Raw genomic sequence first — 13,248 nt, forward strand, 5'->3', positions numbered from 1 at the left:
GCTAGACTGTTTGTTGTCATTTCCAGTTTTAAATGTGTAAATATATTCTTTCCACTTGTCTTCATACAATAGTTGACAGCATAAAAGTGTTTGCATTTCATGTCTTCCAAAGCCTTGCACAGTGATAACAACATTAACTGTTTTGTTGTCTTGACTAATTATGCTCCATATGCTCAATAATACAATGGCTGCTTGAATTGGAAGTACAATGAGAGAATGCAAAATGTGTAATATGTATCTTGTATTTCAGCAAATGGCTTTCCTTCCAAGGCCACAGATAGTGGAGTACAGCGTAAACAGCTGCCATATTCTGTAGAGACCCCCTATGGGTTTCACCTTGATCTGGATTTCCTGAAGTATGTAGATGACATAGAGAAAGGGAACACAATCAAAAGGGTGCACATCCAACGCAAGAACAGGGGCCCAAAGTACAGCACACTGCCACGCAACTTCAGCCTTCCTGGGCATGGCGCTCGACCTCTAGCCAAAGACACATGGGCCAATACTTCCACTTTAGGGTCCAAACCCAAGTCACGTGTTACTGAAGTCCAGAAGCTTTTTGAGTTCCGAGCCAGTGATGCCACAAGTAGTAGCAGTAGCACCAGTGGAGGCTCCCCTGCCAGCCAGTCAAAGACTCCTTGGAGTTCTTACCTCCCCTCACCAAAGCCTGCAGAAGAGTCTCAAGTACAGACCTCATCTGAGAACGAACAACCCATGGGCCTTAATGTTAGGCCTCACCTTTTAAGAGCCTCCAGCATGCCTATTAATGTCCCACGTAGGAAAGGTTCAGATTCAACTGACAAGCAGAGTTCCCAATCGCAGAACGGCTCAGCTGAGAGGCTTTTTCGACCAGCGGATGGAGGTGACAGGAGAGGCAGTGTTCCCCAGGACAGGGCCAGCTTGCATCAACAAATCACAGCTGCGCTGAAAAGGGTGCGAGAGTTAGAAGAGCAAGTAAGGACTATCCCTGAGTTGAGGGCTCAAATATGCTCTCTTAGAACAGAGAGGGAAGAACTGCTTCAAAGAATTCAAGAACACAAATCCGAGCAAAATAGTGAGGTTCATCAGACTGATGCGCAAGACAGTGCTGTTCCTCCAGCTGTAAGTGAAAAGAAAGATGCTCCTTCCATTTACACAGATACTGCAGCTGATCCTGAAATTGTTCAAGCAGTACAGTCCTACAAAACCACAGAACAACAGGAACAAAATCTTGTGTTGCAGGTTATTATAGAGCAGGAGTCAGAAAAAGTAACTGATACAGAGTCAAAGAAGGAACAATTGCCAGCTCCAGTGTCTGTCCCAGTAATACTCATAGACAAAGCAGAAACTCCAACTGACCCAGATGAAGCAGAGGGACTTTTGCAGGAGTCTACACTTCAAGAAGAAGCATCAAAGAGTCTTTCAGAGCAAGCAGAAAAGCAGGATAGGTCATCAGAGACGTTGTTAGAAGATAAACAGTCAACGCAGTCACAAGGGATTTCAGAATCAGAGGAATCAGTTGCCATATCTGAATGTACATCCACTCAAGAAGACACTGCGACTGTTATGGGATTGAGTGTAATAATTACAACTGAAGAAATTACAATAGCCCAACCTGCCGAACAGGAACTTCTCACTAACCTGGAGCTGGAAGCAAAACTGAACATTTTGGAAGAGAGTCTAAGCAAGGCCAGTTGTGAATTGGAAAAGACAAATGCCTTACTGAGAGAGCAGATGGACGAGAATAGACGAAAGGATGAGAGAATACAGGAACTGAATGATCAAGTGAAGGAGCAGAAACTTCAAGGTCCTATCGAGACAGAGCTGCTATCTGAACCAGTTGTCACATGTGATGCATCAGTCAGTACAGACCGCAAAAGTGTCGTGGAGAAAGGAATCTCAACAGAACCTCAACCAGCTGAGGGTCCCAAAGAAACAGACTCTAAATGCTCGAGCACTCAGACGAATATAGTAGAAGTTCGAGACATTGAAATATTAGCACAAGTCACTACAGCAGAGAAAATTGTAGCGGTAGAGATTGTCATGTGTGACCAGGCAATGGAGACTGAAGTCCAGGATAATCTAGAAGTTAACAGTGGTCAGCAGGTCTCTGAAATGCTAGAGAAGACAGAATCTGACAAAGAACAAGAGGGTGATATCAACGATAGTGTGTCAAGTCAGATTATAGATACCAAAGTCAGTGAAATCGTTGTTGCAGAGAGTGACACTGAAGAATATGTCATGGTAGAAAGTGCCATGGTTGAGACTATGGGCAGTGAAAATGAAGTTCCTAAGCCCACTGTCCAAGAGATTGAATCTAAGGAGAGTCCGGTTGTTGAAAGCACAGTAACAGACAAAGCAAGAGAAGAAAGAACTTCAGGTTTGCAAACACAGCAGGAACCAAGAGAAACACAAGGACAGGAACCCCATCTTCAGTCTCAAAAGTCACCTGAAGCCACAGCTTCTCCTGCAGCAATCGGTCAGGTTGTTAATCGCATACAGGGCCTTCTTAATGAGCAGTGGGCCAGCCTGGGAAGTGGAGGCCAAGATGCGAAAGGAGAGAGCTCTCAGAAACCTCATTCTTCCAAAATAAGCTCAATTCAAAGCCACCTGAGAGGGTCCCTCAGTGCCCTATCTGCCTTTTACTCACCTGTTCAGAAAGGAGGGGCTGCACGACAATCAGGTAAGATTAGGTCTCATTTCATATAGTGATGTGCCTTCTCAGTACACTCAATAAACAGACAATAATGACTGATGTGAATGTCTCTTAGACTTAGATGGTTAGTTCTTTGGTATTAGATATTTCTTGTAGGCCTGTTTCACAAAGCTTGCATGTGCAGTTTGTAATCAATGCTATTTAGGTGTCAAGTGTCAACCATGTTATAACACTAAGGAAAAACAAAAATCACTATTCTATGACCCATGTGAATTTATTTGTAACCATTTGTATAGTTAAAAGGTTTACTAGATACTGTCAATAGATTAATATTGTATGATTCAGTGTCTGTCCAATCATACGAAAAATGCCTATACTATACCATTAATGGTCACACTTTATTTTAAGGTCCAATTCTTGCTATTAACAAATCATTAACTATGACTTTTGCCTCAATAAACTCCTAATTTGCTGCTTATTAATAGTTAGTAAGGTATGTAGTTGTTAAGTTTAGGTATTTGGTAGGATTAGGGATGTAGAATATGGTCATGCAGAATATATACTTTATAAGTAACAGCCATATGTTAATAATAAACATGCTAATAAGCAACTAGTTAGTAGTGAGAATTGGTCCCTATACTAAAGTGTGACCCAGTTAATACACTTTACATTCAAGCACTTACTAATACTATGGCATCATGTTGTCCATTGATAACTAGCAAACATTCCAGTTTAATCTGTTCTACATAAGAAGTTGACCCATACATCTGAATAAACTCTGCTTACAAGCAATATGAAACAGGCCATGCAGAGTTTGAAGTGAAGGTTTTGGGAGCTAGAGATGACAATCTAAAGAGCTAAAACACATGTTAAGGTCAACTTGAAATAATAAGTTCAAATATGCATATTTTTGCCTGATTATGTATGCATGTGGAGCACAGAAACCCGTCTGTTGCAATGCAGGGACCCAGTGGCATTGCGCATTCATATTGAAGTTGCTTACTGTATGCACAGATAATTTAGGAGATGTGTGTTGACAGTTTAAAAGCATCTGGCTCATATTACAGTGCTTGCAAACGGATGCGGTCTCATAAATACTGGCATCCATTGTTATTTGTGCAACCACAGTTAATTATGCTATTTTGTTCTAATTATGTTCTTCTGCAATCCCACTGAATATTGTACTATGGTCACTTAAAAGCAACCTGTTTTACTAAATTGATGCTAATTTTGATCCATACTTATCTTTTTGTGTCCTATGGAATACACATCGTCTTGTGGGACTTTGTTTTGTTTAGCTTTTTTATAGTTCTCAGAAGCTTTTCAAACACTTTTTCTTGTGCTTTGTTGTAATTGCATCCACTGGCTCCTTTGGTTGTTACACACCTCTGTTCCCTTCAACAATCTCAGAAAAACACTAGGGAACAAATCTCTGGAAATGCTTTGTTCTATTCTATCTCTTTTACGATCACATGACTGATGAGAATTTCTTGTGGTATAGGTGAGAATGGTAGTCTCTTTTTATTTCTTTTAAAATATAAGTACCTCTGTGACTCTAACAGTTGTTTTGACAGTTTGGTGTGCTACATTATGAATGAGTACATCTGACTTACCCACTCTGTGGAGCACAGCAACTGTACAGCTCAGCATTTGTTGTTCACATTACTCCTGGTAAATGCATTTCAAGACATTCAAATGTAATATCTCCTAGACTTTTTTATTTCAGGTTGGACAAATGGATTGTGTGATGCATAGAGTTAGTGCTAGGGATGATGAACAGGTGCAAACTTGGCTTACATTTTCACATATCTGACCATCTCCCCCATATCAGGCCTCAAATCCATCATGAAGAAGAACGATTGTCCTGACAAACAGGGCAACGGGGGAGCGAAGAAGAACTTGAAGTTTGTTGGCGTAAATGGAGGGTATGTTTTTTTAGCACATTTCTCTGCATGCAGCAAAATAGTTTATGTGGATGGTACTGCTTTTCATAAAATCACCTGCCATCTGTTTAAAACTCCTAAAAGTCTAATGGGGGACATAAATGAAGGTTACACCTTACATTTACTAATTCCCCCAGAATCACAGTTCCTGGTATTTTCATGTGAAGTGTGTAGGGTTAAGCCTATTTCATCAACATCCATGCATCAGATGTCCGGCCTGTCTCTTTGCATCCCTTAATCTGTTTCATCCTTCATCACAGTGCTCTGTTAGAAATTGGCCATGAGGTGTCGGCATTGTTTTCTGTGAGGGCTGTTGCATGATGCCTAGTGAGTGTTGCATGAGGCCTAGCGAGATGACACAAAGAACAAAGTCCTCTCTCTGTCCCTCTCTCTCTCTCTTGCTGTGTCTCTGTCTGGCTTCCTTTTGCTGTGTCCGCCGGTGAATGATTTGTTTAGCTTGCCAGCAGAGATGGTTCTGTCTCAGTTGTATTTTACCAGCCTTCAACAATAAGATAATTATCCTCCTGATAGAGTAGGGCAAACAGCTGGCCTGACTGATCAGAAAGGAATAGCTAAAATCAGCTTAACGGATCTATTTCTTTAGCACATAAATTTGGAGTTCTCTAATTTCGTTGAGCGTATCGATCTATTTTTTTTTTTTTTTTTTTAATACATTGAAAAGATATTTGCTTTTAACCTTCATATACCAAAACATTTATTTCAGGTGCAAGAAAATTAATTTCCAATCTTACAGACAGCCTACATTTATGCTTTATTCATTACTTATTTCTATTCAAAATTGTATATTTTGAAACATATGTTTATAAATATATTTTTTCACTTGCAGTAGTGCTGTACCATGAATTGTCGGTGTTTAAGATACTCATATCAGAGATTTCTGGAGTTGGCACTCATATTGTTATGCTGCAATATGCTGGTTCCTTGAGCAGAAGAGTTCAGAATTAATTAATGTGCATGACTGGTTAACAAAACACAAGTTAGGACCTTATCTTATCAGTATGTCAAAACATACTGGAATATCTATATTGTGAATAATATCAAGTGGCATACATGTATGACCTTTTATTTATACTGCTGTTTTGAAATATTATTTGAAAAGACTCAGACCGTGTGGGAGTGTTGGTAGATTTGGCTTGCGTCTATGTCTGATAGACTGTGATTATGCTGAGAGAGGCCCTGCACTGCTGTTGTTCGATGACAGCTGGTGATTTCAGAATTTGCACACAGTTTTGACCCAAAACACCATAAGATAATTTCATTCTGTTATTTAGCGCTGTCAGCCAAGCACAAATAGCAGTATCAAAATGCTGAATCGCCATCTTTGGCTGCCCAGCATGTTCATTTTCTGTCCAATTCTCTTATTTATAAGGTGTATGCAGAGCTATTAGACTAATCACATTTGGAAATCTTGATTACGAAGACGATAGCAGAAGAGCATAACACTCAACCAACGCATGGCCTCCTTGTCTCTGATCTGAAGTACTCAAAAGAGGCCTTCATACTCACCACCCTAATAAATGTATAGTCACCTGACCTGCATCTATAGGCCTTCATTCACCCATGTCCCTGAGGAATTGTGGGAATGCCATTCCTCTTGCCTATCTGAAAACATCCATGAAGAGCGGCATTATTCAGACGGACTCAACACATAAGAACCCCTCAGACTCCACAGAGGACCCTCTCAGTTGAAGAACTTGTATAAATACAAGAATTTTACATGTCCATTCACAACCAACAAATTACATTTGTTTGCCATTAGCAGTAAGGATTGTGTAGAATATAGATTAAAAGACCCTTTTATCTTATTAATGTAAACCAAATAGTTTTAAAAAGTTCTAGTGTACACTAAATCAAATAAAATATAATAAAATGGTATTTGTCATAACTAAACACAGGTTTGACATAAAATCCTGATCATAGAAAAGTTTGCTAATGCCCTTGACTCAAGTTATCTGTGTGTCCAGCTATGAGACCACCTCCAGTGAGGACTCCAGTGGGGAGGAGGATCAGGACGAGGTTGAGGAAGTGGATAGCTCGGAGCCTGAGGTGGAGCAGGGAGAGGAGAGCGGAGCGGTCCAGGAGGAGGCTGCTGCTGCTAGGGAGCAAGGTGATAGGGTTCAGGCGGAGGTGGCAGAGGGCTCTAAGGAGCCTGATGCTGCTCAGGCCACCATGAGTCCCCAGGAGGAGCAGCCTGTCAGGTGAGATGGAGGGCCGTGGTGAAAAGAGGGAGTTTGCTAACGAGTAACTCATTCAAGTCCCTACGGCTTAAGTGGTCAATTGATGAGAGTTATATTATGTTCTACATCCAATGGCATCTCTGCCATGGTAAAAACTTCAAAGAGTACTTTTATTTTGTGCTAGTCCCCTTTACCTTTTCAACCTGGTGTGAAAAGCTCATTAGCTCATAATATGCAGTGACCCTTCATGCATGTTTCCCAAGGCAGGAGCCTCTGTTATGAATCAGACACAATCCTGCCTTTTGTTCAGGAAAGTACAAGCGCTGAGTGACAAGTTTAATATGCCCAGTCACTGGTCCACTTAAAGGACTGCTTCAGAACAAAAGACTGAATCATTTAAAGCTACATGGCCATATGGTAAACCCGGAGGGTGTGGTCTTCTTTTATGATTATGAAAACACATTTTTTATTAAAATATTCATTTTCTGCTGTAGGGAAAGCTGTAATTATAGATTTTTCAAATTTTCTGGTTTTGGTAAAGTTGACAGACAAACAAATGGCAAATACAGCAGACATAAAGATACATTTATATCATGCTTTAGTTCTAAGTTAATATTAATAAACCATATTTGATAATATTCTTCTGCAACTAATTCCAACCATTAATATCTAATAGTATCAAAAGTGTCAATCTTTTGGCACAGTAAGACTTTCTTTCTTTCTTTCTTTCTTTCTTTCTTTCTTTCTTTCTTTCTTTCTTTTGGTTACAAAGGATTTCTATTCAAGTACATGTTCCCTAGAATCCCTAAAATTTGTATCGCGGTTTACACAAAAATAATGCACAACTGTTTTTAGCATTTATAATAAGAAATGGTTCTTAAGCACCAAAACAGCATATCAGAATGATTTCTGAAGGATCATATGACACTGAAGACTAAAGTAAAGGCTGCTGAAAATTCAGTGTTGCCATCAAAGGAATACGTTTTAAAATTATTTAAAAATCTTTATTTAAATCTCACTGACCCCAAACTTTTGAGTGGGTTAATGTAGGTATAGGCCCACCAGTACAAAAAGGTCTAAAAACACACATACAGAAGAATGTAAAATGATAAACACAACTCATCAAGCGACAGAACTTTTCCAGAATTTGCATGTGCCAGAAGTACATGAAGATGTTTGTGTCTTTCAAATGAAGATACCATTTAAATATTGGTAACAATTTGCTTGAGAGGCCAGTAATGTTACCAAGATTCAAATGGCCAAACTGCATTGTATTTCATAAGTATCAAATACAGATATTCTTTTGAGGCTCAGGTCTGCAGCCAATCTGTATTTGACAGTGATTTACTTCGTCTGAAGCTGAAAGACTGATGCACGATTTAATATCTCTTTTTTTGGGAAGTAGCTTTTCATTATCTCTTTTTGTAAACCGTTTCTTAGGCTGCAGAGAAGACACTATGTCCTGTCTATTTATTTATGAGTTTAATGCGTCCCTGTGATTTAAATTACAGCTAAATCTGTATCATTGCAGTGAGTTAGTTGATAAGAACTTCATGGCTGCTTGTCATTACCTGAAGGATCGCATGGCTGAGCTTGCTTCCCCAAATAAAGACATGGTAAGCAGTTAATGTTGAATATAAATGCACCTCAATACAGATGTAATCTTAAAGTACTTCAGTGACCTAACTCTTGACTGTTGAATCTCAGAGGCAGGTTCTGATGGTGTTATATCAGGAGTGGTTCCGTGTGTCCAGTCAGAAGGACTCTCAGGCAGAGACAGTCACGCTGTACCTGAGGGAGGTGGGCTACCACACTCCCACTCTGCTGCGCTACATAGTAAACCTAGCTGATGGTAATGGAAACATGGCACTGCACTACAGTGTGTCCCATTCCAACTTCTCTGTGGTCAAGCTGTTACTAGACACAGGTGAGAGACCTGCATGTTCATACCTGAGGCAAGTTAAACCTAAGAATTAGCATTTTCTGCAAAATCTACAATCCCAAAATGTCCAAAGAATTGCTGATTAATTGGTTTGGATATATCAGTCCGTTGTCTAATTAAAGTTTTTACATTTACAGCAATTTTTTGTTATTTTTACATTTATAGTAGCAGTTTCCACTCTTATCTTTTGTGCGTATCAATATATTTACTTTATAGAATGGAAACTCTTCAAACTCTGTGGATATACCAAAGTTCTCATTAATTTTATATTCATTAGGATTGTGTGAGGTGGATCACCAGAACAAGGCCGGCTACACTGCTATAATGTTGGCAGCTCTTACAGCGGCAGAGAGCCCTGAGGACATGGAGGTGGCTCAGCAGCTATTGAGAATGGGCAAAATCAATGCTCGAGCCAGCCAGGTACACACAGCAAGACCGGCACAATATCCTGTACTGCAAAAACACACAATTTTGTTACTCGTGTAGGCGACATTGTTATACCAGACAACTACATTCTTAATGGTTTATCTTGTACAAATTCTTTATGAGTGCAGAATTGAGCTGTTATTTAGTGCATTGTTTCTTTGATTATATGGTAGGATGAAGATGGTTTTATGTAAACAATTTTTTTTTTATTACTCCACACTAGTCAGGGCAGACAGCACTGATGCTTGCCGTTAGTCATGGCCGGACGATGATGGTCCAGGTTCTTCTGGACTGCGATGCTGATGTGAACATACAGGACCAGGATGGATCCACTGCTCTGATGTGTGCCTGTGAGCATGGCCATACTGAGATAGCCAAAATATTGCTGGACAGACCAGAGTGTGACATATCACTCACAGATAAGGTGAGAGGGACACGGCATTTAAAAACACCCCCTTTACTCTGAGGCCACTACATTCCCATTCTATTCTTGAAAATATAAATTTTGCATTTTTACTCCACACTAGAAATTTGACGGGCCTACTACTCTGCTTTTTCATATGCATTTTTAGAAAAATACATTGTAAAAATGATGTGATCAATAAGTCATGGTAACCTATGTTTTTTAATTGGAGTAGGTAGAAATGTTTTGTGTAAGTGCTAAGTGTAAGTGCACTTTTGACTTTTGTGTGTGACACTTCAAAGCGCAAGACATTAAAGATAAATTCTGACACATTTGGAAATATGTTAAAGAGCAATTTTAGTGAAAACTTGAGACTATGAGCCGCATGAAACTGGCAAGCCATGAGTTGTGCTTATTTTATTTAAAGAAAATGCAACACTGCCACCCAGTGGTAAAAAGTAGTTACTTCAGATTTTTAAAATAGTTCGTTATTTATAAAAATTTATATAGATTTATAAAATAGTTATTTACTATTAATGGCTCTAGCTTTTATTATTATAAAGAAAAATGTAGTCTTATATTATTATTATTATTAGCCAAACATTTGAACATAACTACTTGTATGTAAAACTATCTTTTCTAATAATAATATATACACTACTGTTCAAAAGTTGGGTTCGGTAAGTTTTTATTATTATTATTATTATTATTATTCTCATTATTATTACTATTATGTGTTTTGAAAAAAATGTTATTTGATTTAAAAAAATATTACCATTTAAAATAACTGTTTTCTATTTTAATATTTTAAAATGTAACTTATTCCTATGATGGCAGATCTGATGTTTTTTTAGCAGCCATTACTCCAGTCTTTAGTGTCACACAATCCTTAAGAAATCATTTTATTTTGCTGATACATTGCTCAAGAAATATTACTTATTATTATTAACATTGAAAACAGATGTGCTGCTTAATATTTTTGTGGAAACCATGATACATTTTTTTCAGGATTATTTGATGAATAAAAAGTTCAAAGAAAAGCATTAATTTGAAATAGAAATCTTTTATTATGACCTTTGTTTCTTGGCAATTTAGTATGCCCTTGCTGAATAAAAGTATTTAAAAATCATAAAAAACAACTGACCCCAAACATTTGAACAACAGTGTATATTTAATTGTTGATATTCAGAAGTGTTTGCCTAATTTGCAAAAATGTCTGAGTATTGACCATTTAATACTTACATTTAATATACTAATACTTAATTGCCAATATTGTTTCCTTTTGAAAAAAGAATGCTTGTTTTTGCCAGTTATGACAGTTTCTCAGAATCAGTTTAATCCGTCCCACAGGCTGGTGAAGCCATAATAATGCATCTTTAATCATTTAAACGAACAGAGTGCATTTAATGCAGTGGTTCTCCGCTGGACTGTGACTCAAATATTAATCACAGATCTGTTCTTATGGGGTTACAAAGAACTGTAAGTGTGCATATAAGAGAAGAAAAAAAGCATACTTACATTTTTTTTTTTTTTTTTTGCTGTTCACACCAATCTAAATTAGGGAGATCCCAGCGTGGGCATGTTGTGAGACATGCAATCATCCTCATAAACCACAAACCTGCCTTTCAGCGTCATTTACATTTAATTTTTTTCCCTCTATCACTAATAGGATGGACACACAGCTCTGTTGGTAGCCACAAAGGCTTCCCACTCAGACATTGTTGAACTTCTGAAAGCTCGCACTGATCCAGCCACGGTCACAGATCCTACAGCTCCGCTCTGAGTTCAAAGGCCTTGTCTTCATGTCCAACTGGTTCTGTCAGATTCATCTTTCTACTGCCTCGACCTGACTCGCTGACCAGGCCAGCAGTCAACTATAGAGAGACAGCACTTACCAGTAATTTGCAGATTCTCTCTTTGAGAAACGGCCAATGAGAAATGTATTTCCATATGCCAATCAAAGATGCCATGGAAGGTGGGCTTCCCTAAACTTCCCATTTGCCCTGAAGCACAGCTACTGTAGCTATTTAGCAGGCATGGTACATTGTTACATGTTTTGGCCTTCTATTTTCAGGTAATGTGACTATATTTTTGTTAGGCGATCAAGCGTAATCTACGAATGTTATTAAAGAAGTGATCAGATACTCACTATATTTATTTTTTATTGCACTTTTCTGTAATATTTCCCCTGTAATGTATCCAAGGCCTGTCTTTTAACCTGATGTGTCTTCCTATATGAGGGTTTTTCGGTCAGGCCCAGTACCGAAACATTCCTTGCCTTTGCAGGTGGAACAGGGAAAGGAGTTTTACAGTCACACAGTTGTGTTGCCAGTATGTCTCCCATCTTTAATCCCAACAAAGAGCCAAGCACTGAAATAGAAAAAAAGGAGGAAAAAAGAAAGAAAAAAAACCCTTTAATGCTGATTTACAGTAGAAGCTTGATTTAATTATTTTAAAGTAATTGTTCAACCACAAATGAAAATTTGCTGAAAATGTCCAAGATGTAGATCAGTTTGTTTCTTCATTGTAACAGATTTGCATTTAGCATTACATCACTTGCTCACCTCACTTGCAGTGAATGGGTGCCGTCAGAATGAGAGTCCAACCAGCTGATAAAAGCATCACAAAACGTTTCATCTGAATCAGGAGAGAAATATTGTCGTTGTTTAAAAGCAACAGTGCAAAACAGTTCTAAACCAATATTTTGGTGGATTTTGATGTGAGAGGACAACATGCGATTAACTTTTTCCACTTAAGGAAGCATTATTGTGCATTATGGGCTTGTATTTTGGCCAGAAGCAATGTTTTAAAGTTAAAATGCCTTGATGGATTTGTTTCATGCCGCTTTTCGCTTCACAAGATGTTAATTGTTGCACTGAAGTCATGCAGATCATTTGTGGATTATTGTGATGTTTTTATCAACTATTTGGACTCATTCTGATGGCACCCATTCACTGCAGAAAATCCTTGCGGAGTAAGTATGTAATGCTAAATTTCTCCAAAGCTGTTCTGATTAAGAAACTAAATAATCTACATCTTGGATGGCCTGAGGATGAGTACATTTTCAACAAATTTTCATTTTTGGCTAAATTATTATTTTAATTATTATTGGTAAAATACCATTTATCTGAATGATTTAAAAAAAAAAAAAAAAACTGTCCTATGTTCACTTCACCCAAGACAAAAGGGTGTGTGGAACATTTCATAACTTGACAAATTATTATAGCAATCAGTTGTCCTTTGTAATTTATTCACTGGCAAAGTTGATCATATACTCTAACCTGCTGCAATATTAACTTCATTACATCTTCTCATCCTGCAAACTGTGTTTTCAAGTTCCCCTTCAGACAGAATTAAGCAGTACACAATGATGGACTGGACTGTAGTTGCATTATCTGTACATTGTGCCTGCTTAACATAAAGACTTCAACAGTTGTGATGAAGAGATATGTTTAACGACAAATCAATAACTCAGCTGGACAAAGTATAAATCTATATATGTATACTGTGTAACAGTATCTTGTGGGAGGTGCTGTGAATTAATACCCTGAAATGTAATGACTATTTATTTCCAATTCTATATTTTTGAGTATATACAAGTATATGCATGGATAAAATATTGACTTAATAAAAACATGCATTTTGTATTTGTCTTTTCTGTGTGGTTTAAAAAATATTTATGTTCCTAATACAGTTTATTA

The 13,248-nt window shown here is 38.0% G+C and overlaps 1 protein-coding gene across 2 annotated transcripts in view; it reads left to right on the forward strand.

Annotated features, from left to right (window-relative positions):
• The window catches only part of LOC306845350 (KN motif and ankyrin repeat domain-containing protein 4-like), a 54,734-nt gene extending 42,814 nt beyond the window's left edge, over positions 1-11,920 (forward strand). For both annotated transcript variants that reach the window (XM_079378097.1, XM_079378096.1), the window contains 8 exons: positions 251-2,662; positions 4,467-4,560; positions 6,564-6,797; positions 8,308-8,392; positions 8,484-8,703; positions 8,996-9,138; positions 9,368-9,568; positions 11,217-11,920. In XM_079378097.1, coding sequence (XP_079234223.1) covers positions 251-2,662; positions 4,467-4,560; positions 6,564-6,797; positions 8,308-8,392; positions 8,484-8,703; positions 8,996-9,138; positions 9,368-9,568; positions 11,217-11,330 — 3,503 coding nt within the window. In that variant the 3' untranslated portion in view covers positions 11,331-11,920. The remainder of the gene's footprint in view (positions 1-250; positions 2,663-4,466; positions 4,561-6,563; positions 6,798-8,307; positions 8,393-8,483; positions 8,704-8,995; positions 9,139-9,367; positions 9,569-11,216) is intronic.
• The last annotated feature ends 1,328 nt before the right edge of the window (positions 11,921-13,248 follow it).

The sequence above is a fragment of the Barbus barbus genome (genome assembly GCF_936440315.1).
Source record: "Barbus barbus genome assembly, chromosome: 25".
Taxonomy (NCBI): Eukaryota; Metazoa; Chordata; class Actinopteri; order Cypriniformes; family Cyprinidae; genus Barbus; species Barbus barbus.